The following is a 22,800-nucleotide window of genomic DNA, read 5'->3' on the forward strand; positions in this document are numbered from 1 at the left end:
TTTGAAAAAAAAATGTTTACACAAAAAGGAACTATGGAAAGGTAAAAGCTTAAAATACCACAAGCATTTTTTTTTAATTTTTAACATTTTTTTGTTTTATTTTATTATTTGCTTTTTTATGATTGTATGTTGTATGTAAAGGTTAAACAAAATTCAAAAAAATAATAAAAATTACATTATTATTAAAGAGAACACAAAGAGCCCATTTATCCATAAAGGAGGGGGAAAAAGGAATAATAGTTTTTCGTTATTGGATTTTGCTATTGCTTGAGAGGGGGTGGGTGTATGTTGAACAGGGGAATAGAAACCATAGAATAAATCAAAAAAAAAAATTAATTTTAACCGAAAAAGAAAACATTTCAAAAATTTTTATCAATGGCATGTGAAACAAATGGAGTTAGCATTAGGGTAAATGAAAATATATTTTATGAAATTGTTATAAAAATGTGCCTTTGCTTTTTTCGAAGGGGGGATAATTGTTGTATGCGTGTTTTTTTTTTTTTCTTTTTTCTTTTCTGTGATAATAGTTATTGATGTACGAAGAAATTGTGTAATTATTGTTTCTCTTTGATCGATCTCTACATCTCAACTTAGATGTCATCGATATCAATCTCCTCGCCATCATCATCATCTTCAATAACTTTTTTGGTTACTTGAGTAACGGCCTTTAGAGGCTCAACGCGAGCCCTATCATTGTATTCAATTTCAACTTCCGAATCTTCATCATCCTCTTCTTCCGATGATTCCTCATCGGCTTCCTTCAACCATTGTATAAAGGTCTTAGCCTTTTCGTGAATTTCAGCAGACACTTCTTTGGACACATATTTCTTGCTGACCTTTAGCGACCACTCTAGAATGACATTTTCATCCAAAATATCCGAGTCGTAGAAGAGCTTGAAAAGTCCAGCCACTTTTGGCATTAACTTATCCTTGTGCAGGGCTATGACTTGTTCGATACCACCAATCAAATAACGTTGTGCCTTGGGATTGTTATGGGTGAAACGTAATAGTAGGACACGATGTTTTCGCACATCTTGTGTTAGATTTTCGGTAAATAGCAATTCGGCCAATACCAAGGGAGCCTTATGGACTATATCCAAACGTTCAGCTTCAATTAATAACTCCTTGTGTTCGGCCACTGTATCAAGTTTACCATCGTTCAACTTCTTTTTGACAATTTCGTAAAAGATATCAATGCGCTCCTTTTCGGTTTTGTCATAATCATCGGAAATGGTCATGCTTTTTGCGCCATCAGTTAAGTCTTGCAAACGGGCCCGTATGGCCTCCTGTGAAAATTGACAAAAAACAAAAACACAAATTATTAATAGAGAAGAAAAGAAAAATAAAAAAAATAATAGGGAAATAATACGAAGAACTTTGAAAAATACACAGACCCGATCTCTTTTTTATAGACGGATTTGGCTAGAAAAAAAGAGGTCCCTTGTCGTTGAGCTTAATATGGAATTGAGCAGAAACATGAAAAAATTGACTGTAACTATACGCAGTGTTTGCAGTATTAGGGATTTTTCGGTCAACTTGTTTTTTTTTTTTTTTTTTTTTTTGTGAATGGGGATAAAAATTTTCTCTCAGCCCTGACTTTCTTTCTATTGACGGATTCGGCTAGAAAAAGGAGCTTCCTTGTCGTTGAGCTTATTATGGAATTTAGCAGAGACGTTAACCATCTGTGGTAAGACATTGGACAGAATAGTCTAAGTAAGCAAGAAATAACAGACTGCCACTATAGCCAGTGGAAAATTTTGTCAAAATTTAATTTCTATAGAAAATTTTGTTAACATTTTTATATAGAAACTTTATTCAATTTTTTTATATAGAAACTTTTATCAAAATTTTGTCAAAATGATATTTCTGCATAAAATTTTGTCAAAATTTTATTTCGATAGGAAATTTTGTCAAAATTTTATTTCTATAGAAAATTTTGTCAAAATTTATTTTCTATAGAAAATTTTGTCAAAATTTATTTTCAATATACATTTTTTGTCAAAATTTTATACCTATAGAAAATTTTGTCCAAATTTATTTTCTATAGAAAATTTTGTCAAAATTTATTTTCTATAGAAAATTTTGTCAAAATTTATTTTCTATAGAAAATTATGTCAAAAAACAAAAAAAACAAAAAAACAAAAAAAAACACAAATTCAAAATTCAAAATTTATTTTCTATAGAAAATTTTGTCAAAATTTATTTTCTATAGAAAATTTTTTTCGAAATTTTTTTTTAAGAAAATTTTGTCAAAATTTTATTTCTATAGAAAAATTTCTTAAAATTTAATTTATTTTTTTTGTATATAGAAACTGTTATCAAAATTTTATTTCTGTATAAAATTTTATCAAAATTTTATTTCTGTATAAAATTTTATCAAAATTTTATTTCTGTATAAAATTTTATCAAAATTTTATTTCTGTATAAAATTTTATCAAAATTTTATTTCTATAGAAAATTTTGTCAAAATTTTATTTCTATAGAAAATTTTGTCAAAATTTTATTTCTATAGAAAATTTTGTCTAAAGTTTTAGTTCTATAGAAACTTTTGTCAAAATTTTATTTCTATAGAAAATTTTGTCAAAATTTTATTTCTATAGAAAATTTTATTTCTATAGAAAATTTTGTGAAAATTTTATTTCTATACAAAAATTTGTCAAAATTTATTTGTTCAAAATAAGATTTTTTTGTTTGGTATTTTTTGGTAAAATTTTCTACAAATTTTGGTAGGTATTTTTTGGCTCGAGTAGAAACCCGTGATTGAGCATGCAAAAACGGACTGCTCCTATACCCAGAGTTACCAATATTGGGGATTTTTCGCTCAAATTTGGTTTATATGAATAGGAGAAAAAATTATTGAAAATTTTGTCAAAATTTTATCTCTATAGACAATTTTGTCAAAATTTTATTTCTATAGAAAATTTTGTCACAATTTTATTTCTATAGAAAAATTTGTCAAAATTTATTTTTTCAAAATAAGATTTTTTTGTTTGGTATTTTTTGGTAAAATTTTCTACAAATTTTGGTAGGTATTTTTTGGCTCGAGTAGAAACCCGTGATTGAGCATGAAAAACGGACTGCTCCTATACCCAGTGTTACCAGTATTGGGGATTTTTCGCTCAAATTTGGTTTTTATGAATAGGGGAAAAAATTATAGAAAATTTTATCAAAATTTTATTCCTATAGAAACTTTTGTCAAAATTTTATTTATATACAAAATTTTGTCAAAGTTTTATTCCCATATACAATTTGGGTAGAGGAATAATTTGCAAATTCTACCAAAACATCAAGAATTCTACCAATCTACCAAACAATAAAAAAATCAACCATTTTTGGCAGAATTCTACCAACAGTGGAAACCGTGTATAGAAGCCGAAAATCGATTTTTTTATCAAAAACATATGTATATAAATTTTTCTCGATAGTATAGTGGTTAGTATTCCCGCCAGACGTTTGATATGGATTTCACAATATAAAATTGATACAAATATCATTTGATAATAACACCAATAACATATCATTGTTTCCTTTTACCTTTGACACATCAACACTCCATTCGTCAGCATCTTCATCGCAAATCTTATCTTGTAAAGCATCTCTTATTTCAGCTTCAGTTTGACTGGCCTGATTACCACCATCCGATTCACCATCAGAATTCTTGTTAAGCGAATTATTGCCAACATCACCATTTTCTCCATTCTTCTTATTGCCACGTTTCGAACGTTTACCCTCGGTCAATGAAGAACCTTGGGCGGCCGGATTGATAGTTGGTGGATTCTTTAAAATGAATGTATTCACTTTGTGATTAACCTTCAATAGACCATGGAAACCACAAGCTTTGCAAGATTGCGAAATGGTTTGATTACGGTTTGATACGGTCAAATCGGTCTCGGGATTATCACATTCGGGGCACAAGACAAATTTTCGAATAAAGCCATCCAATAGGTCTTGTAATTTGGCAGCATCATGGGAGCCATTCACAATGAAACGTTCGTTCTAAGGGAAAAGAAAGGAATTATGGTTATAGAAAAAATACGAATGATTCCAAAGTTTTGTTTTTTTTTACCTTATAATCGAATTGAGTTTGTGCTCCAAGCTCACATCCAAAATATTTGGTTGGATAAGTGGCTGGTCTACCAATGGCCCTAGCCACATCAGCCATATTGACAATAACGGTCTTGATACCATTACCTTTGCCTTCAACTTTGGCCTGAATTCTAGGCATTTTATAGCGATAGAAAATGTCAGTGACATTGCGATTAACATTGACAGTACCCATTTTTCTAGGGGGCTTTTTGGTTACTCTCTGCCTTTTTTCAAAAAAATAAAAGAAACCAAATCTTTCTCCGTTTAGCTGTGAACAAAATCTCTTGCTTCTATATAGCAGAAGGATATATCAAACGATCTTTGAGCGTGTCAGTGTACAAACAAAGATTATAAGCCAACAAATTCCTCCTTATGATGCTCTTTAGCTTAAATGGCTTTCATGGAGTCCAATGGTTCTTTGACCGTTCTCAATCAGTTCAATAGCGGCGGCTAAGTTTTGCTGCTGCTGTTGATGGGGTTGTTCCTTTAGTGTCCAACAGTTTGACAGCTGTAAAAACTGCTGAGTAGTAGGGTTAAAATGTTTATTTTTTGATTTATTATATGGTTTTATAATATTTGGTAAATTCATGAAGTTTGTTTTTATTATATTGGCTGTTGTTTTGTTTTTGTGGAAAGTCTTTTTGACTGTAGCTCTGTGGTTTTTAATGTTGTGGCGTTAAACAATATCTGAGGATAATGTCACAATTTTTATTGTTTTTTGACAATTCACGAATATTTCTTTCGTTGATTGCTACTTCGTGCTATACGAGTGACTTATGTGTGGGTGTAGAACAAAATCGAGAAAATTTGTTTCTACGAATTTAAATGATTATCTGCTAAGGATGTGTTTTAAAACTTCCTTTTTCCTTTCCTTTTCTGGGGCTGGATTTTCCTTTCTTTTTCCTCTTTTGAATTTTATTCCGTCTCCTTTGAATTTAATTCGTTGCAATCAAGCAAAATATACACAATCCTTTTGTGGGGGAAGTTATGTTATGCTTGTTAATTTTTTTTTTTTTTTGTATTTTTATGGATTTTTAAAATTTTTTTGTGGATTTTTCTCTTTACATTTAGTATATTTATAAAAATAGTGCTTTAAAATTCGAAAATACGAGGGCAATCATTTGGTTTGAAACGAATGCCTCACGTTTCTCTAAAAGGTTGCAGCTTCCGGTGTCTGTTACTAGAAAATTTTGAAGTCCTAAAAGTACAAAAAAAAAAAAGACATTAAATTGGAAGATTAATCAAGAATAAAGAAAAAACTATTTCACAAAAAAAAAAAAAAATAATATAAAAAATATTTAATGTGTATACCAATAATCTACCAACATTTAGAGAAAATTTTACCAAACAAAAAATCTTATTTTGCAAAATTTTATTTCTGTAGAAATTTTTTTGTCAAAAATTTATTTTTAGAGAAAATATGTTGTCAAAATTTTATTTCTATGGAAAATTTTGTCAAAATTTTTTTTCCGTGGAAATTTTTTCAAAATTTTGTTTATGTACAGAAAATTTTGTCAAAATTTTGTTTCTGTAGAGAAAATTTTGTCAACATTTTATTTCTATTGAATTTTTTTGTCAAAATTTTATTTCTATAGAAAATTTTGTCAACATTTTATTTCTATAGCAAATTTTGTCACATTATATCTTTAGAAAATTTTCTCACAATTTTATTTCTATAGAAAATTTTTCGAATATTTTATTTAAATAGAAACATTTTCGAAAATTTTATTTCTATAGAAAATTCTTCGAAAATTTTGTCAAAATTTTATTTCTATAGAAAATTTTTGTCAAAATTTTATTTCTTTAAAGAAAATTTTATAAAAACTTTATTTCTATAGAAAATTTTTTCAAAATTTTATTTCTATAGAAAAATTTGTCAAAATTTAATTTTTATAGAAAATTTTGTCAAAATTTTATTTCTATAGAAAATTTTGTCAAAATTGTATTTCTATAGAAAATTTTGTCAAAATTTTATTTTTATAGAAAATTTTTTGTCAAAATTTTATTTTTATAGAAAATTTTTTATCAAAATTTTATTTTTATAGAAAATTTTGTCCAAATTTTTATAGAAAATTTTGTCAAAATTTTTATAGAAAATTTTGTCAAAATTTTATTTCTATAGAAAATTTTGTCAAAATTTTATTTCTATAGAAAATTTTGTCAAAATTTTATTTCTATAGAAAATTTTGTCAAAATTTTATTTCTATAGAAAATTTTGTCAAAATTTTATTTCTATAAAAATTTTGTCAAAATTTTATTTCTATAGAAAATTTTTTGTCAAAATTTTATTTCTATAGAAAATTTTGTCAAAATTGTATTTCTATAGAAAATTTTGTCAAAATTTTATTTCCATAAATTTTTTTTCAATATTTTATTTCTAAAGAAAATTTTGTCAACATTTTTTGTCAAATTTTTATTTCTATAGAAAATTTTGTCAAAATTTTATTTCTATAGAAAATTTGTCAAAATTGTATTTCTATAGAAAATTTTGTAAAATTTTATTTTTATAGAAAATTTTGTCAAAATTTTATTTTTATAGAATATTTTGTCAAAATTTGATTACTTTAGATAAAATTTTATTTCTATAGAAAATTTTGTCAAAATTTCATTTCTATAGAGAATTTTGTCAAAATTTTATTTCTATAGAAAATTTTTGTCAATTTTTTATTTCTATAGAAAATTTTTTCAAAATTTTAATTCTATAGAAAATTTTTTGTCAAAATTTTATTTCTTTACAGAAAACTGTCAATACAGTTAGACATCATGGATTACCCATATCATTCAAGTGAATAAATTCTCCTCACCGACCATATAACATAAGTGAAACCCATTAGACCAAAACAAGTCTCACTCTGCCTGGAGGTAATAACCTTGACCGACACAAATATCTACAACATAACAATTTCGGTGTCTCATTGAATTAAATATTAAAGCATTTTTTATCAATTGTAAAGGACTTGGTGTTCATAAAACCAAATATACGGACAATGGTAAGAACTTATCCACCACATCTACTATACCACATTTAAATAAATATTGCATGTGTGAAAACAAAAAACAACATATAATGTGAAGTGAAATTGTTTACTGCCGTAAACCATAAATTACTTGGCAAAATAAGGCTATAGCGAAATAATAAAAAAAATAATAATAGCGTGTTTAGTGACTATAAACATGGCAGAATGCTGAGAGTTTGTACGTGGTGTGTGTGGAAAAAAAAGCACACTTTTAGGCGTAAATATTCTATGGCCACACAATCACCAATATTTACACCGGGGAGCAAACTATGAAAAAATTCGAAATTAATTGAATGTGGAAAACAGAACAAATATACTTATACAAATATTAAATAGTTAAAGAAATGTTGGTGGATTGTAATAAGAATCAAAAAGTCAATTTTCAAAATTTGGAATAGGCAATTTTTCAATGTTTTCCAAATTTGTACAGAAATAACACTGAGCCCCCAAAACTAGACATACTTCAATTCCATTTTCACTAATTATGACAAATCCACGAACGGGAAAATTGGCTTTTGTAAATTCCACTCTTCTGTAATCACCTGGTTCATAAATCACCAAAAATTTCCTAGGTCGGAATTGAGGATCTTTTTTAATTTTTTTTTATAAAATATAATATTTTTTTATATAAAACTAATAATTTTGTTCAAATCTTATTTCTATAGAAAATTTGTCAAAATTTTATTTCTATTTCTGTAAAATTTTTTTTTTTATTTCTGTAGAATTTTTTTTGTAACAATTTTATTTCTGTACAAATTTTTTGTCAAAATTTTATTTCAAAAGAGTATTTGTTTAATCGGAAATACATCCATCGCGGACATAATTGAACATTCACCATGATTTATGCTAGTGAATTAGATTCACGAAAATTCCGACGAATAATGAGAGTAGAACACCTAGATTTTAGAATTGATTTTCATTCCCGTGGTAGTGGATATTCGAACATAAGCATTTTTTTGCAATATTTAGGTCAGAGAAAAAAAAAATAATTTAGCCATAAAAATCAATTTTAAAATTTTAATCTATTAATATCAGAGCCAGAAACATTGTACACTGACTGCTGTTATTTGCTTCCTTATATCTATGGACAAGAGCACATATGCACATACCTATGACTTAAATAGCGCCGATGTGAATTCATGCACGAACTAACGAACTTGCTCCGTTTAGGGGGAGATGGAGGTGTTTGCTGGTATACTGGTGTTTCTGTAATTAAATAGAAAAAAAAACAAAAAGATTTAGAGATTTGGCACAACAATTATTATTAACAAGTATATATGGCCGTAAGTTCGGCCAGGCCGAATCTTATGTACCCTCCACCATGGATTGCGTAGGAACTTCTACTAAAGGCTGTCATCCACAATCGAATTACTTGGGTTGCGATAACACTTGCCGATGGCAAGGTATCGTAAAACTTTTTAACACTGTCTTCTAAATTGTAAGTTAGCCCATACGGGGTATATATTAAACAAAAAAAGGCCGATTAAATACGTATATAATCTAGTTTGACAAAATTTTCTATAGAAATAAAATTTTGACAAAATTTTGTATAGAAATGAAACCTTGACAAAATTTTCTATAGAAATAAAATTTTGACAAAATTTTCTATAGAAATAAAAATTTGACAAATTTTTCTATAGAAATAAAAACTTGACAAAATTTTCTATAGAAATAAAATGTTGACAAAATTTTCTATGGAAGTAAAATGTTGACAAAATTTTCTATAGCAATACAATTTTGACAAAAATTTCTATAGAAATAAAATGTTGACAAAAATTTGTATAGAAATAAAATTTTGACAAACATTTCTATAGAAATAAACTTTTGATAAAACTTTCTATAGAAATGAAATTTTAACAAAACTTTCTATAGTAATAAAATTTGACAAAATTTTCTATGGAAATAAAGTTTTGGTAGATTACAAAATTTTCTATAGAAATAAAATTTTGACAAAATTTTCTATGGAAATAAAATTTTGACAAACATTTGTATAGAAATAAACTTTTGACAAAACTTTCTATAGAAATGAAATTTTGACAAAACTTTCTATAGTAATAAAATTTGACAAAATTTTCTATGGAAATAAAGTTTTGGTAGATTATTTTTGGCGATATGGACCAATTTTTGTGTAATAAGTCATCGGCTATATATAACTAAAGACCGATATGGACCAATTTTTACATGGCTGTTAGAGGCAAAATGTACCAAATTTCAACCGTATCGGATGACTTTTGCTCCTCCAAGAGGTTCCGGACGTCAAATCTGGGGACGGTTTATATGGGAACTATATATAATTATGGACCGATATGAACCAATTTTTGCATGGTTGTTAGAGACCATATACTAACATCATGTACCAAATTTCAACCGTATCGGATGACTTTTGCTCCTCCAAGAGGCTCCGGAGGTCAAATCTGGGGATCGGTTTATATGGGGGCTATATATAATTATGGACCGATATGGACCAAGTTTTGCATGGTTATTAGAGGCCGTAAACTAACATCAGGTACCAAAATTCAACCGGATCGGATGAATTTTGTCCCTCCAAGAGGCTCCGGAGGTCAAATCTGGGGATCGGTTTATATGGGGGCTATATATAATTATGGACCGATATGGACCAAGTTTTGCATGGTTATTAGAGGCCGTAAACTAACATCAGGTACCAAATTTCAACCGGATCGGATGAATTTTGTCCCTCCAAGAGGCTCCGGAGGTCAAATCTGGGGATCGGTTTATATGGGGGCTATATATAATTATGGACCGATATGGACCAATTTTTGCATGGTTGTTGGAGGCCGTATACTAACATCAGGTACCAAATTTCAACCGTATCGGATGAATTTTGCCCCTCCAAAAGTCTCCGGAGGTCAAATCTGGGGATCGGTTTATATGGGGGCTATATATAATTATGGACCGATATGGACCAATTTTTGCATGGTTGTTAGAGACCGTATACTAAGACCACGTACCAAATTTCAACCGGAACGGATGAATTTTGCTGCTCCGGGAGTCTCCCCAAGCCAAATTTGTGGATCGGTTTATATGGGGGCTATACGTAAACGTGGTCCGATATGGCCCATTTTCAATACCATCCGACCTACATCAATAACAACTACTTGTGCCAAGTTTCAAGTCGATAGCTTGTTTCGTTCGGAAGTTAGCGTGATTTCCACAGACGGACGGACAGCCGGACAGACGGACGGACGGACAGACGGACAGACGGACGGACGGACGGACATGCTTAGATCGACTCAGAATTTCACCACGACCCAGAATATATATACTTTATGGGGTCTTAGAGCAATATTTCGATGTGTTACAAACGGAATGACAAAGTTAATATACCCCCATCCTATGGTGGAGAATATAAAAAGAAATAAATAATATAGTACATATATTGCTTTTTAAAACAACCAATGGTGTACCTATAATAATAGCGATAATAGTCAAAGATAACCACATTGGAACATAAAACAACAACAATTCAATTATGAGCAATAAAAAAAACGGCTGACATGAAGCTTTAATAAAGTCCTGCGTTAAAATAATCCATTTGCTCCATGTGTATGTCGTGAAATTTAGTGAAGCTAAATTAGTCAAATTTTGACAAACATTTCTATAGAAAAAAAAATTTTGACAAATCTTTCTATAGCAAAAAAATTTCGACAAAATTTTCTATAGCAAAAAAATTTCGACAACATTTTCTATAGAAATAAAATTTTGACAAAATTTCCTAAAGAAATAAAATTTTGATAAAGTTATCTATAGAAACAAAAATTTTGACAAATTTTTCTATAGAAATAAAATGTTGACAAAATTTTCTATAGAAACAACAATTTTGACAAAATTTTCTATAGAAATAAAATTTTGACAAAATTTACTATAGAAATAAAATTTTGATAAAATTTTCTATAGAAATAAAAATTTTTTTGACAAAAAAATAACTATAGAAATAAAATTGTGACAAAATTTTCTAAAGCAAAAAAAATTGACAACATTTTCTATAGAAACAAAAATTTTGACAAAATTTTCTATAGAAATAAAATTTTGACTAAAATGTTCTATAGAAATAACATTTTGACAAAAATTTTCTATAGAAATAAAATTTTGACAAAATTTTCTATAGAAATAAAATTTTGAGTAAAATTTCCTATAGAAATGAAATTTTGACAAACTTTTCTATAGAAATAAAATTTTGACAAAATTTTCTATAGAAATAAAATTTTGACAAAAATTTTCTATAGAAATAAAATTTTGACAAAATTTTCTATAGAAATAAAAGTTTGACAAAATTTTCTATAGAAATAAAATTTTGACAAAATTTTCTATAGAAATAAAAGTTTGACAAAATTTTCTATAGAAATAAAATTTTGACAAAATTTTCTATAGAAATAAAATTTTGACAAAATTTTCTATAGAAATGAAATTTTGGCAAAATTTTCTATAGAAATAAAATTTTGACAAAATTTACTATAGAAATAAAATTTTGATAAAATTTTCTATAGAAATAAAAATTTTGACAAAAAAAACTATAGAAATAAAATTGTGACAAAATTTTCTAAAGCAAAAAAAATTTACAACATTTTCTATAGAAACAAAAATTTTGACAAAATTTTCTATAGAAATAAAATTTTGACAAAATTTTCTATAGAAATAAAATTTTGACTAAAATGTTCTATAGAAATAAAATTTTGAGTAAAATTTCCTATAGATATGAAATTTTGACAAAATTTTCTATAGAAATAAAATTTTGACAAAATTTTCTATAGAAATAAAATGTTGACAAAAATTTTCTATAGAAATAAAATTTTGACAAAATTTTCTATAGAAATAAAAGTTTGACAAAATTTTCTATAGAAATATAATTTTGACAAAATTTTCTATAGAAATAAAATGTTGACAAAATTTTCTATAGAAATAAAATGTTGACAAAATTTTCTATAGAAATAAAATTTTGACAAAATTTTCTATAGAAATAAAATTTTGACAAAATTTTCTATAGAAATAAAATTTTGACAAAATTTTCTATAGAAATAAAATTTTGACAAAATTTTCTATAGAAATAAAATTTTGACAAAATTTTCTATAGAAATAAAATTTTGACAAAATTTTCTATAGAAATAAAATTTTGACAAAATTTTCTATAGAAATAAAATTTTGACAAAATTTTCTATAGAAATAAAATTTTGACAAAATTTTCTATAGAAATAAAATTTTGACAAAATTTTCTATAGAAATGAAATTTTGGCAAAATTTTCTACAGAAATGAAATTTCGACAAAAGTTTCTATAGAAATAAAATTTTGATAAAATTTTCTATAGAAATAGAATTTTGACAAAATTTTCTATAACAGGTTGGGGACTTATCCCCGGTCTGACACATAGATGGCGTCGCTAGTATTAAATGCATATTAACCAACCTTCAAATGATTCGTGTCAAAATTTGATGTCTGTATGTCAATTAGTTTGTGAGATAGAGCGTCTTTTGTGAAGCAACTTTTGTTATTGTGAAAAATGGAAACAAAGGAATTTCGTGTTTTGATAAAATACTGTTTTCTGAAGGGGAAAAATACGGTGGAAGCAAAAACTTGGCTTGATAATGAGTTTCCGGACTCTGCCCCAGGGAAATCAACAATAATTGATTGGTATGCAAAATTCTAGCGTGGTGAAATGAGAACGGAGGACGGTGAACATCCTCCGTCCTCATTCAAAATGATTTTGAATGACCGTAAAATGAAGTTGATCCAGACAGCAGAGGCCTTAAAGATATCAAAGGAACGTGTTGGTCATATCATTCATCAATATTTGGATATGCGGAAGATCTGTGCAAAATGGGTGCCGCGCGAGCTCACATTTGACCATAAACAACAACGTGTGGATGATTCTGAGCGGTGTTTGAAGCTGTTAACTCGTAATACACCCGAGTTTTTCTCGATATGTGTCAATGGATGAAACATGGCTCCATCACCACACTCCTGAGTCCAATCGATAGTCGGCTGAGTGGACAGCGACCGGTGAACCGTCTCCGAAGCGTGGAAAGACTCAAAAGTCCGCTGGCAAAGTAATGGCCTCTGTTTTTTGGGATGCGCATGGAATAATTTTTATCGATTATCTTGAGAAGGGAAAAACCATTAACAGAGACTATTATATGGCGTTATTGGAGCGTTTGAAGGTCAAAATCGCGGCAAAACGGCCCCATATGAAGAAGAAAAAAGTGTTGTTCCACCAAGACAACGCACCGTGCCACAAGTCATTGAGAATGATGGCAAAAATTCATGAATTGGGCTTCGAATTGCTTCCCCACCCACCGTATTCTCCAGATCTGGCCCCCAGCGACGTTTTCTTGTTCTCAGACCTCAAAAGGATGCTCGCAGGGAAAAAAAAATTGGCTGCAATGAAGAGGTGATCGCCGAAACTGAGGCCTATTTTGAGGCAAAATCGAAGGAGTACTACCAAAATAGTATCAAAAAATTGGAAGGTCGTTATAATCGTTGTATCGCTCTTGAAGGGAACTATGTTGAATAATAAAAACGAATTTTGACAAAAAAAATGTGTTTTTCTTTGTTAGACCGGGGACTTATCAGCCAAACTGTTATTTGAGTAATAAAATCGATTATTTTTTAGGACATCGATTATATTCGGTGTCCTACCGATTATATTCGGTGTCCTAACAAAAGTATTTGGGTTCAAAATGTATAAAAAAAATTTTGCAGTATAAATTTACTTAAAAACTGGCACACTATGATGAAAAGGTGGCAGTAAGATGTAAAAATGTTTACATTTAGTGGCACAAGAAAAAAATTGGCATAAAAGCACAACCGCTTAAAAAAAGTGGCAAATTTACAAGAGTCAGTATGACCGTTGAGCCACAAATTTGCCACTTTTTTTCTTCAAGTGATGGCACCTTTTTGCCACTGAATGTCATACTCATCAACCAAATTTTCAAGGCAGTTAAAGTTACTGACATCGCATTTCGAACTTCCATTAAAAAGTATAGAGGCTCAAAAAAAATCAAAATTGGGGGGTATCCGTTTATATGGTGGGCCGGCTTTACTCAAAAAACGGACGGACTCAGAATTTCACCACGATAGGGGGTTTTGATACCCATATATCGATATGTTCCAAACAGAAAGACATATTTAATAAAACCACCATCCTATGGTGAAGGGTCTTAAAACAAAATATTTAGAACTAACAAATAATATGGAAGCGTATAAATGTTCACAACACTAAGTACACTTAAAATTTAGTAAGGTCAGTTCATAAGGCTCTCATGATGGAATAAATACTATATAAAATATACTGCATAATAATTAAAGATTTTATAGAATACCAAACAAGACCCCCCTAACCAAATGCGAGACTATAAAAGTGCTATGCAAACTTATATCCACGTCAGGAAAAAGGCTTTGCTACGAGGTCATAAAATGATGGATAGCTGTTGAGAAAACACACAACTCGCACACACACACACACAAATATATCTACATGTACTTAATGAAAGGTTTCCTTGTCATGGACAATGCAAAATTTCAAAATACGAGGCGAGAATGATGCTGTATAAAAAGAAAATCAATAATTTCAAAAAATAAAGAATTAAACTGGATGAGTTGTGTGAGAAAAAAAGGTTCTTTTTTCTCTTTTTTCGGAAACTTACTTGTATTTGGCTTATGGTAGGCGTAAGACACCAAAAATTGTAATAATGACAAAGAGCCCACCATATGATGATGATGCTCTGTTTTCGCCAACAAATTCCTCAACGCGTCCAAGATAAATTTGCAAAATGTGAAAGAGAAAATTCTGTACAGGTCGTAAATAGTTCCGCTTGTTTTTTTTCCAAAAAATGCCTTGCCTTGTATATATTATAACGTTTATTTTTCGCTATCGCTTAACTGGGTAAAAAAAAATATGAAATTATTTCCCAAAAGAATTGGAGAAACGGTAACGGTTGGTCGGGCACCAGTAGCACACACACACACAAATATTAAAGTTGCACGCCCTCACGCAATACTTCACGGTTTGTGACGTTTATAACCAAGTCGTTTTTTTGTTTTTGCTGGTTTAAGATATTTTATAGAAATTTCAATTAGAATTGTGTTTTTGATTTTAATGAAAGAAAAGTCAATGTTTTATTTTCTATTGAAATTTCTATGAAAATAAAATTTAAAAATCCTTTTCACTGCTATACATATGTAGAGCAAACTACTGGTCTTGCATTTATGTGTATACTTGGATAAAACAGAAATTCTTGCGGACGTTTTGTATCGCTTTTGCCGAAGGTTTTACACACGCCAAGCTCTTTGAAAAGACTGACAATTAGGTGTCCTGATGTAGCATAGTTTTAGGGAGTATGTATAAAGGCCAAGAGCCTTTATAACTACTCAACATCTCTCAGGCTCAAATGGGCTCTCATTACTTTTTCGTTGAGGTAGGTTTCTCTTGCGTGGTCGTTATCCTAGCATTTGTTGTGTTCTCTTTAAATACAAATTTCAAATACACACAATACATATATACAGTTGAAGCATATTGCTAGGAGCAAATAAAAAAATGGGAGTTACGGCCGGTAGGTATTAGTTCCGGTATCGAAGCGAAAATGTATATAATTTCGCGAGTATTTTGTTTTATTATTTGAGGTAGGTCCAAACAAATTTTAAAGGAAAAATTTTGACAAAATTTCCTATAGAAATGAAATTTTGACAAAATTTCCTATAGAAATGAAATTTTGACAAAATTTCCTATAGAAATGAAATTTTGACAAAATTTCCTATAGAAATGAAATTTTGACAAAATTTCCTATAGAAATTAAATTTTGAGAAAATTTCGTATAGAAATGAAATTTTGAGAAAATTTCGAATAGAAATGAAATTTGAGAAAATTTGACAAAATTTTCTACAGAAAACAAAATGTTGACCAAATTTCCTATAGAAATGAAATTTTGAGAAAATTTCGTATAGAAATGAAATATTGAGAAAATTTCGTATAGAAATGAAATTTTGAGAAAATTTCGTATAGAAATGAAATTTTGAGAAAATTTGACAAAATTATCTACAGAAAACAAAATTTTGACCAAATTTCCTACAGAAATGAAAATTTGAGAAAATTTCGTATAGAAAAGAAATTTTGATAAAATTTTACAAAATTTTTTACAGAAAACAAAATTTTGACCAAATTTTCTATAGAAATGAAATTTTGACAAAATTTCCTATAGAAATGAAATTTTGACAAAATTTCCAATAGATATGAAATTTTGACAAAATTTCCTATAGAAATGAAATTTTGACAAAATGTCCTATAAAAATGAAATTTTGACAAAATTTTCTATAGAAAACAAAATTTTGACAAAATTTCCTAAAGAAATGAAATTTTGGCAAAATTTCCTATAGAAATGAAATTTTTAACAAAATTTCCTATAGAAATGAAATTTTGACAAAATTTCCTATAGAAATGAAATTTTGAGAAAATTTTACAAAATTTTCTACAGAAAACAAAATTTTGACCAAATTTCCTATAGAAATGAAATTTTGAGAAAATTTCGTATAGAAATGAAATTTTGAGAAAATTTGACAAAATTATCTACAGAAAACAAAATTTTGACCAAATTTCCTATAGAAATGAAAATTTGAGAAAATTTCGTATAGAAATGAAATTTTGAGAAAATTTTACAAAATTTTTTACAGAAAACAAAATTTTGACCAAATTTTCTATAGAAATGAAATTTTGACAAAATTTCCTATAGAAATGAAAATTTTGTCAAAATTTCCTATAGAAATTAAATTTTGACAAAATTTCCTATAGAAATTAAATTTTGACAAAATTTCCTATAGAAATGAAATTTTGACAAAATTTCCTATAGAAATGAAATTTTGAGAAAATTTTCTATGGAAAATAAAATTTTGACAAAATTTTCTATAGAAATGAAATTTTGACAAAATTTCCTATAGAAATGTAATTTTGACAAAATTTCCTATAGAAATGAAAATTTGACAAAATTTCGTATAGAAATGAAATTTTGACAAAATTTCCTATAGAAATGAAATTTTGACAAAATTTCCTATAGAAATGAAATTTTGACAAAATTTCCTATAGAAATGAAATTTTGACAAAATTTCCTATAGAAATGAAATTTTGACAAAATTTCCTATAGAAATGAAATTTTGACAAAATTTCCTATAGGAATGAAATTTTGACAAAATTTTCTATAGAAATGAAATTTTGACAAAATTTCCTATAGAAAATAAAATTTTGACAAAATTTCCTATAGAAATGAAATTTTGACAAAATTTCCTATAGAAATGAAATTTTGATAAAATTTTCTATAGAAGGGAATTTTAACGAAATTTTCTATAGATGTAAAATTTTAACAAAATTTCCTGTAAAAATAAAATGTTGACAAATTTTTTTTGTAGAAATGAAATTTGTACAAAATTTCCTATAAAAATAAAATTTGTGTGGAACTTTTTTGGCCCCTTTTGCTACTAATTCTATGGATGCTATGGAGTCTGTGACTCCTTGCAATAGTTTAATATCAGTGCCTTTCCACATACACAGAAATGTTTTTTTTTAGTTTTTGCTCATATTTGCTTTTCGGATTCTCTGATATGTTCTAGAAAAACATGTCTGTGTTTGGTATTCCCAATAATTGACCGACTTAATTGCGCAAACTCCAAAATGGTCCAAAGAATACGGCAAACATACGAGTAACTATTGGCACATTTTATAATTTGATGCAGCCATTTATGCATTATTTTTTTTTTTTGGTAAAATAAAAAAAACGAGCAACAATAATGTTCTCTTTTTGCCAAGCAATTAGGGATTCTCTCTTCTTTGAAACAAAGAGACGACAGTGAGAGATTCTCAGAGAGTTAGGAAACGCAAGAAACTTCAAGAAAGTGTTATACCCTTGATGAAATGCAATTATAAATCTAACATCAGCTCTTAATCCCTATAACCATTTAAGATGCTGAATCTATAGGAATTGAAGATGCTGATTTGTTTGATAGGGAAATTTGCTGTGTATGACATAGGTGAGTTTTTTTTTTTTTTTTAATTCATACTTTATGAAATTCCATAACTAAATACTTAATAATTGCTTTTGAAACTCTGTTAGAATACTCAAATGCATTTTTCCTTGTAGAAATCTTGAACGAAGCAGTAAATCGAAGACGATGTTCGGCAAAAACGGGAAAAATTCGGATAAAAACGAAGCAGATTTTCTTTTAGAAATGTATAATTACTTATGTTTAGTGTTTTTCTTAAACAAAAAAACGTAAAAAAACATCTGTTCTATACAGTTCCATACATTTGTGAACTACCATTACTTTAACATAGCTTCGGCCAGCAAGTATTTAATATTTACATACGATCAATTTAGGGTCTATTATTACATTTTCAACCGCATATGTCTTCGTTTGTGCCCAGCCAGTTTACCCTACGGATGATTGCTAAATTTTGTTATGTCATTTTTTCTACGTCTTTTTCATTGCCTCTGTATGTTGACTAAAAAAACCGGTCTGTTTTTTGTTTTTGCCACCTTTTTGTGTGTTATGCATTTATGTCACACACTTTTGTGTGTAAAATCGGGGTATGGTACAGAAAAATAACCACAAAAACAAAAAAATAAAAGCACTATGGAAACGAACAATAAAATCACTAGAGGAAAATACGATTAAACTATTTGGCGGGGGGAGGGGGTGAAATTGAATCAATCAATCAAACAAAAAAAAGATTTTGGTATTAGAACAGTGACTACGATTAGAGCACATGATTAGTGTTTTTTTTTTGTAAGATATACACAAAAAAAATGAGTGGTGGTTGACCACGGTTGCCACAATTAGTAAAATTCTACCAAAACTGGTAGATTTTTTAATGTTTGGTGGATTGCAATTCTTGACGTTTTGGTAGATTTTGCAAAATATTCCGCTCCAACTAAGAGGTACTTCACAAACTCATATAGAAATAAAATCTTGACAAAACTTTCTATAGAAATAAAATTTTGACAAAATTTCCTATAGAAATAAAATTTTGACAAAATTTCCTATAGAAATAAAATTTGGACAAAATTTTCTATAAAAATAAAATTTGGACCAAATTTTCTATAGAAATAAAATTTTGACAAAATTTTCTATAAAAATAAAATTTTGACAAAATTTTCTATAGAAATAAAATTTTGACAAAATTTTCTATAGAAATAAAATTTTGACAAAATTTTCTATAGAAATAAAATTTTGACAAAATTTTCTATAGAAATAAAATTTTGACAAAATTTTCTATAGAAATAAAATTTTGACAAAATTTTCTATAGAAATAAAATTTTGACAAAATTTTCTATAGAAATAAAATTTTGACAAAATTTTCTATAGAAATAAAATTTTGACAAAATTTTCTATAGAAATAAAATTTTGACAAAATTTTCTATAAAAATAAATTTTTGACAAAATTTTCTATAGAAATAAAATTTTGACAAAATTTTAGATAGAAATAAAATTTTGACAAAATTTTCTATAGAAATAAAATTTTGACAAAACTTTCTATAGAAATAAAATTTTGACAAAATTGTGTATAGAAAAAAATTTTTTGTCAAAATTTTCTATAGAAATAAAATTTTGACAAAATTTTCTATAGAAATAAAATTTTGACAAAATTTCCTATAGAAATAAAATTTGGACATAATTTTCTATAAAAATAAAATTTTGACAAAATTTTCTATAGAAATAAAATTTTGACAAAATTTTCTATAGAAATAAAATTTTGACAAAATTGACTATAGAAATAAAATTTTGACAAAATTTTAACCGAATTTTATATAAAAAATGACAAAATTTTCTATAGAAAAACAAAATTGCAACATAAGTTTTTTTTGGTAAAATTTTCTCCAAATTTTGGTAGATTATTTTGGGCCGAGTGGCAATCGAGGAGGGCCAGTTTCAGTTAGTTTCTCATATTTTATTTTCTGTCCAAAACTAAATTTTCGGTCAAAAGAAATCAAAAATTTTATTTATCGCCTATTTCAAACATTTGGAAAATCAACTTTAAGAATTTTTTCGGTACACTCAAATTCCACTTTCCAATTTTTCGAATCTTTCAAAATTTAAAAAGGGTTGACTTTCTTACTTTTCGATACTTTGAAAAAATGTAAAAAGTCAATATTATGTCTTTCCGACTTTTCGAAATTTTCCTGATGTTTCATTTTGCCCACATAGAAGCTATTTAAATCGACTTTTTCTATGTGGATCATTTCAGAGCTAACCGTAAACACCGGCTTAAGTTAGCATTATCCCTCTAATATAGCCACTTATTCACGATTACTTTTCTTTAATAGCCCATTTAAAAAAATGAATTATTTCAATTATTGCTTTGGGTCATTCCCCATCAAGTTATAATAAAATTTGCCCCAAAAAAAGCTATGATTTTATTCTGCTTTGCAGATTAATTTTCGATTTTAGTGGCTAAATTCGAACTTAATATCCACCTTAACGATTAAAAAACATATCGGATTATAGAAATGACAAATACTTTTCTAAAATTTTAAATAGTAAATTTTCAAATTTTTCGACACATTAAAAATTTGATAAAAGACGATTTTAATTTTTTTGGAAGATTTAAAATTCTGACTTAACGGCTTTTACCAAATTTGGAAAAGTCGACTTTTGCGATTATTGAAAATTCGCCTTTTGTGATAAATGAAAAGAGAATTAGCAAGCCTCTGGCTTAGGTTCTTTCAAATATCAAAGTTTTTTGTCCAAAAACATGTGGCGCTTCCAATTCAGTTTTCTGTTTAGAGCCACTTATAAATATTTCATATTGCCAAATGTAAAAATTTTATTTCTATAAAAAATTTCTCACAATTTTATTTCTATAGAAAATTTTGTCAAAATGTTATTTCTATAGAAAATTTTGTCAAAATTTTATTTCTATGGAAAATTTTATCAAAATTTTATTTCTATAGAAAATGTTGTCAAAATTATATTTCTATAGAAAATTGTGTCAAAATTCTATTTCTATAGAAAATTTTATGAAAATTTTATTTCTATAGAAAATTCTGTCAAAATTCTTTTTCTATCCAAAATTTCATATAAATTTTATTTCTATAGAAAATTTTGTCAAAATTTTATTTCTATAGAAAATTTTGTCAAAATTTTATTTCTATAGAAAATTTTGTCAAATTTTTTTTTCCATAGAAAATTTTGTCAAAATTTTATTTCTATAAAAAATTTCTCACAATTTTATTTCTATAAAAAATTTTGTCACAATTTTATTTCTATAGAAAATTTTGTCAAAATTTTATTTCTATAGAAAATTTTGTCAAAATTTTATTTCTATAGAAAATTTTGTCAAAATTTTATTTCTATAAAAAATTTTGTCAAAATTTTATTTCTATAGAAAATTTTATCAAAATTTTATTTCTATAGAAAATTTTGTCAAAATTATATTTCTATAGAAAATTTTGTCAAAATTTTATTCCTATAGACAATTTTGTCAAAATTTTATTGCTATAAAAGATTTTGTCAAAATTTTATTTCTATAGAAAATTTTGTCAAAATTTTATTTCTATAGAAAATTTTGTCAAAATTTTATTTCTGTCAAAATTTTATTTCTATAGAACATTTTGTCAAAATTTTATTTCTGTAGAAAATTTTGTCAAACTTTTATTTCTATAGAAAATTTTGTCAAAATGTTATTTCTATAGAAAATTTTGTCAAAATTTTATTTCTATAGAAAATTTTGTCAAAATTTTATTTCTATAGAAAATTTTGTCAAAATTTTATTTATATAGACAATTTTGTCAAAATTTTATTTCTATAGAAAATTTTGACAAAATTGTATTTCTATAGAAAATTTTATAAAAATTTTATTTCTATAGAAAATTTTGTCAAAATTAGGAAAAGAGATATGTTTGTTTCGAATTTATTTCGGCATAAGCCGGCTATCAATGTAAAACCTTTTTTCGGAGGGTTCAAGTGTGGTTTTTGTTGGGTTTAATAAACTGCCTGAATTTATTCTGATAATTGGTTGATAGTTTTGCTGCAAGTAGAGGATGCTGATGAGGAATGTGGTAATTCCGAAACGTGCGTCCATCCAACCATCTTGCAGTCTATAGGGCTTTGCCCAAATAAATTTGACAAACATTCTTTTCCTCTGTTGGTTAAGCTACTCTTGTAGTTTAGTCAATGTATGGTTTTAAGCTGAAATAAAAAACAACAAAATTTTATTTCTATAGAAAATTTTGTCAAAATTTTATTTCTATAAAAATTTTTGTCAAAATTCTATTTCTATATAAAATAGTGTCAAAATTCTATTTCTATAGAAAATTTTGTCAAGTTCTTTTAACTGTCAAAGTTAAATGGTTATATTGTATGTTTTTTCTTTTTGCAAATCCCGAAAAAAAGTCTTTCGTATATCCAAAATCATATTCACTTCCAATTCAGTTTTCTGTTTAGAGCTACTTATAAATATTTCACCTTGTCAAATGTGGTTATGCGTTTGCAAGACTTTAGCTGTTTCTTGTTTCTATGTAAATTTGCAAAATTGATAACAAGCAAATATCAAGCTACCAAATATTCTATCTTTCTTTAGAAACAACAAACAAAAAACTAATTAAAAAAAAAACACAAAAACAAAACAAAAAACACAATTTATCATCCCACAACGTGCGAAATTATGATGCTAATGTAAATTTTGTTTTCACTCTTCTATGTTAG

The 22,800-nt window shown here is 27.3% G+C and overlaps 2 protein-coding genes across 6 annotated transcripts in view; both read right to left on the reverse strand.

Moving 5' to 3' along the window:
* Nucleotides 1–451: 451 nt before the first annotated feature.
* eIF5 (eukaryotic translation initiation factor 5) lies at nucleotides 452–4,657 on the reverse strand. Its single transcript, XM_075302170.1, has 3 exons — nucleotides 4,067–4,657; nucleotides 3,535–3,996; nucleotides 452–1,286 (listed from the first exon to the last, which is right to left on the reverse strand). Exons 1-3 carry the CDS (start codon nucleotides 4,277–4,279, stop codon nucleotides 591–593), a joined length of 1,371 nt encoding a protein of 456 aa, XP_075158285.1. The 5' UTR covers nucleotides 4,280–4,657; the 3' UTR covers nucleotides 452–590.
* A 154-nt stretch (nucleotides 4,658–4,811) lies between these two features.
* The window catches only part of LOC142231542 (uncharacterized), a 30,830-nt gene continuing 12,841 nt past the window's right edge, over nucleotides 4,812–22,800 (reverse strand). For 3 of the 5 annotated variants that reach the window (XM_075302173.1, XM_075302174.1, XM_075302176.1), the window contains 2 exons: nucleotides 8,213–8,309; nucleotides 4,812–5,284 (listed from right to left, as the gene is read on the reverse strand). In XM_075302173.1, the coding sequence (XP_075158288.1) occupies nucleotides 5,227–5,284; nucleotides 8,213–8,309 (155 nt within the window). In that variant the 3' untranslated portion in view covers nucleotides 4,812–5,226. Of the gene's footprint in view, nucleotides 5,285–8,212; nucleotides 8,310–14,759; nucleotides 15,167–15,331; nucleotides 15,433–22,800 lie in introns of those variants that run through there. The other 2 variants (XM_075302172.1, XM_075302171.1) reach the window with 2 other exon arrangements.

This window comes from Haematobia irritans, chromosome 3 (assembly GCF_050003625.1).
Source record: "Haematobia irritans isolate KBUSLIRL chromosome 3, ASM5000362v1, whole genome shotgun sequence".
NCBI lineage: Eukaryota > Metazoa > Arthropoda > Insecta > Diptera > Muscidae > Haematobia > Haematobia irritans.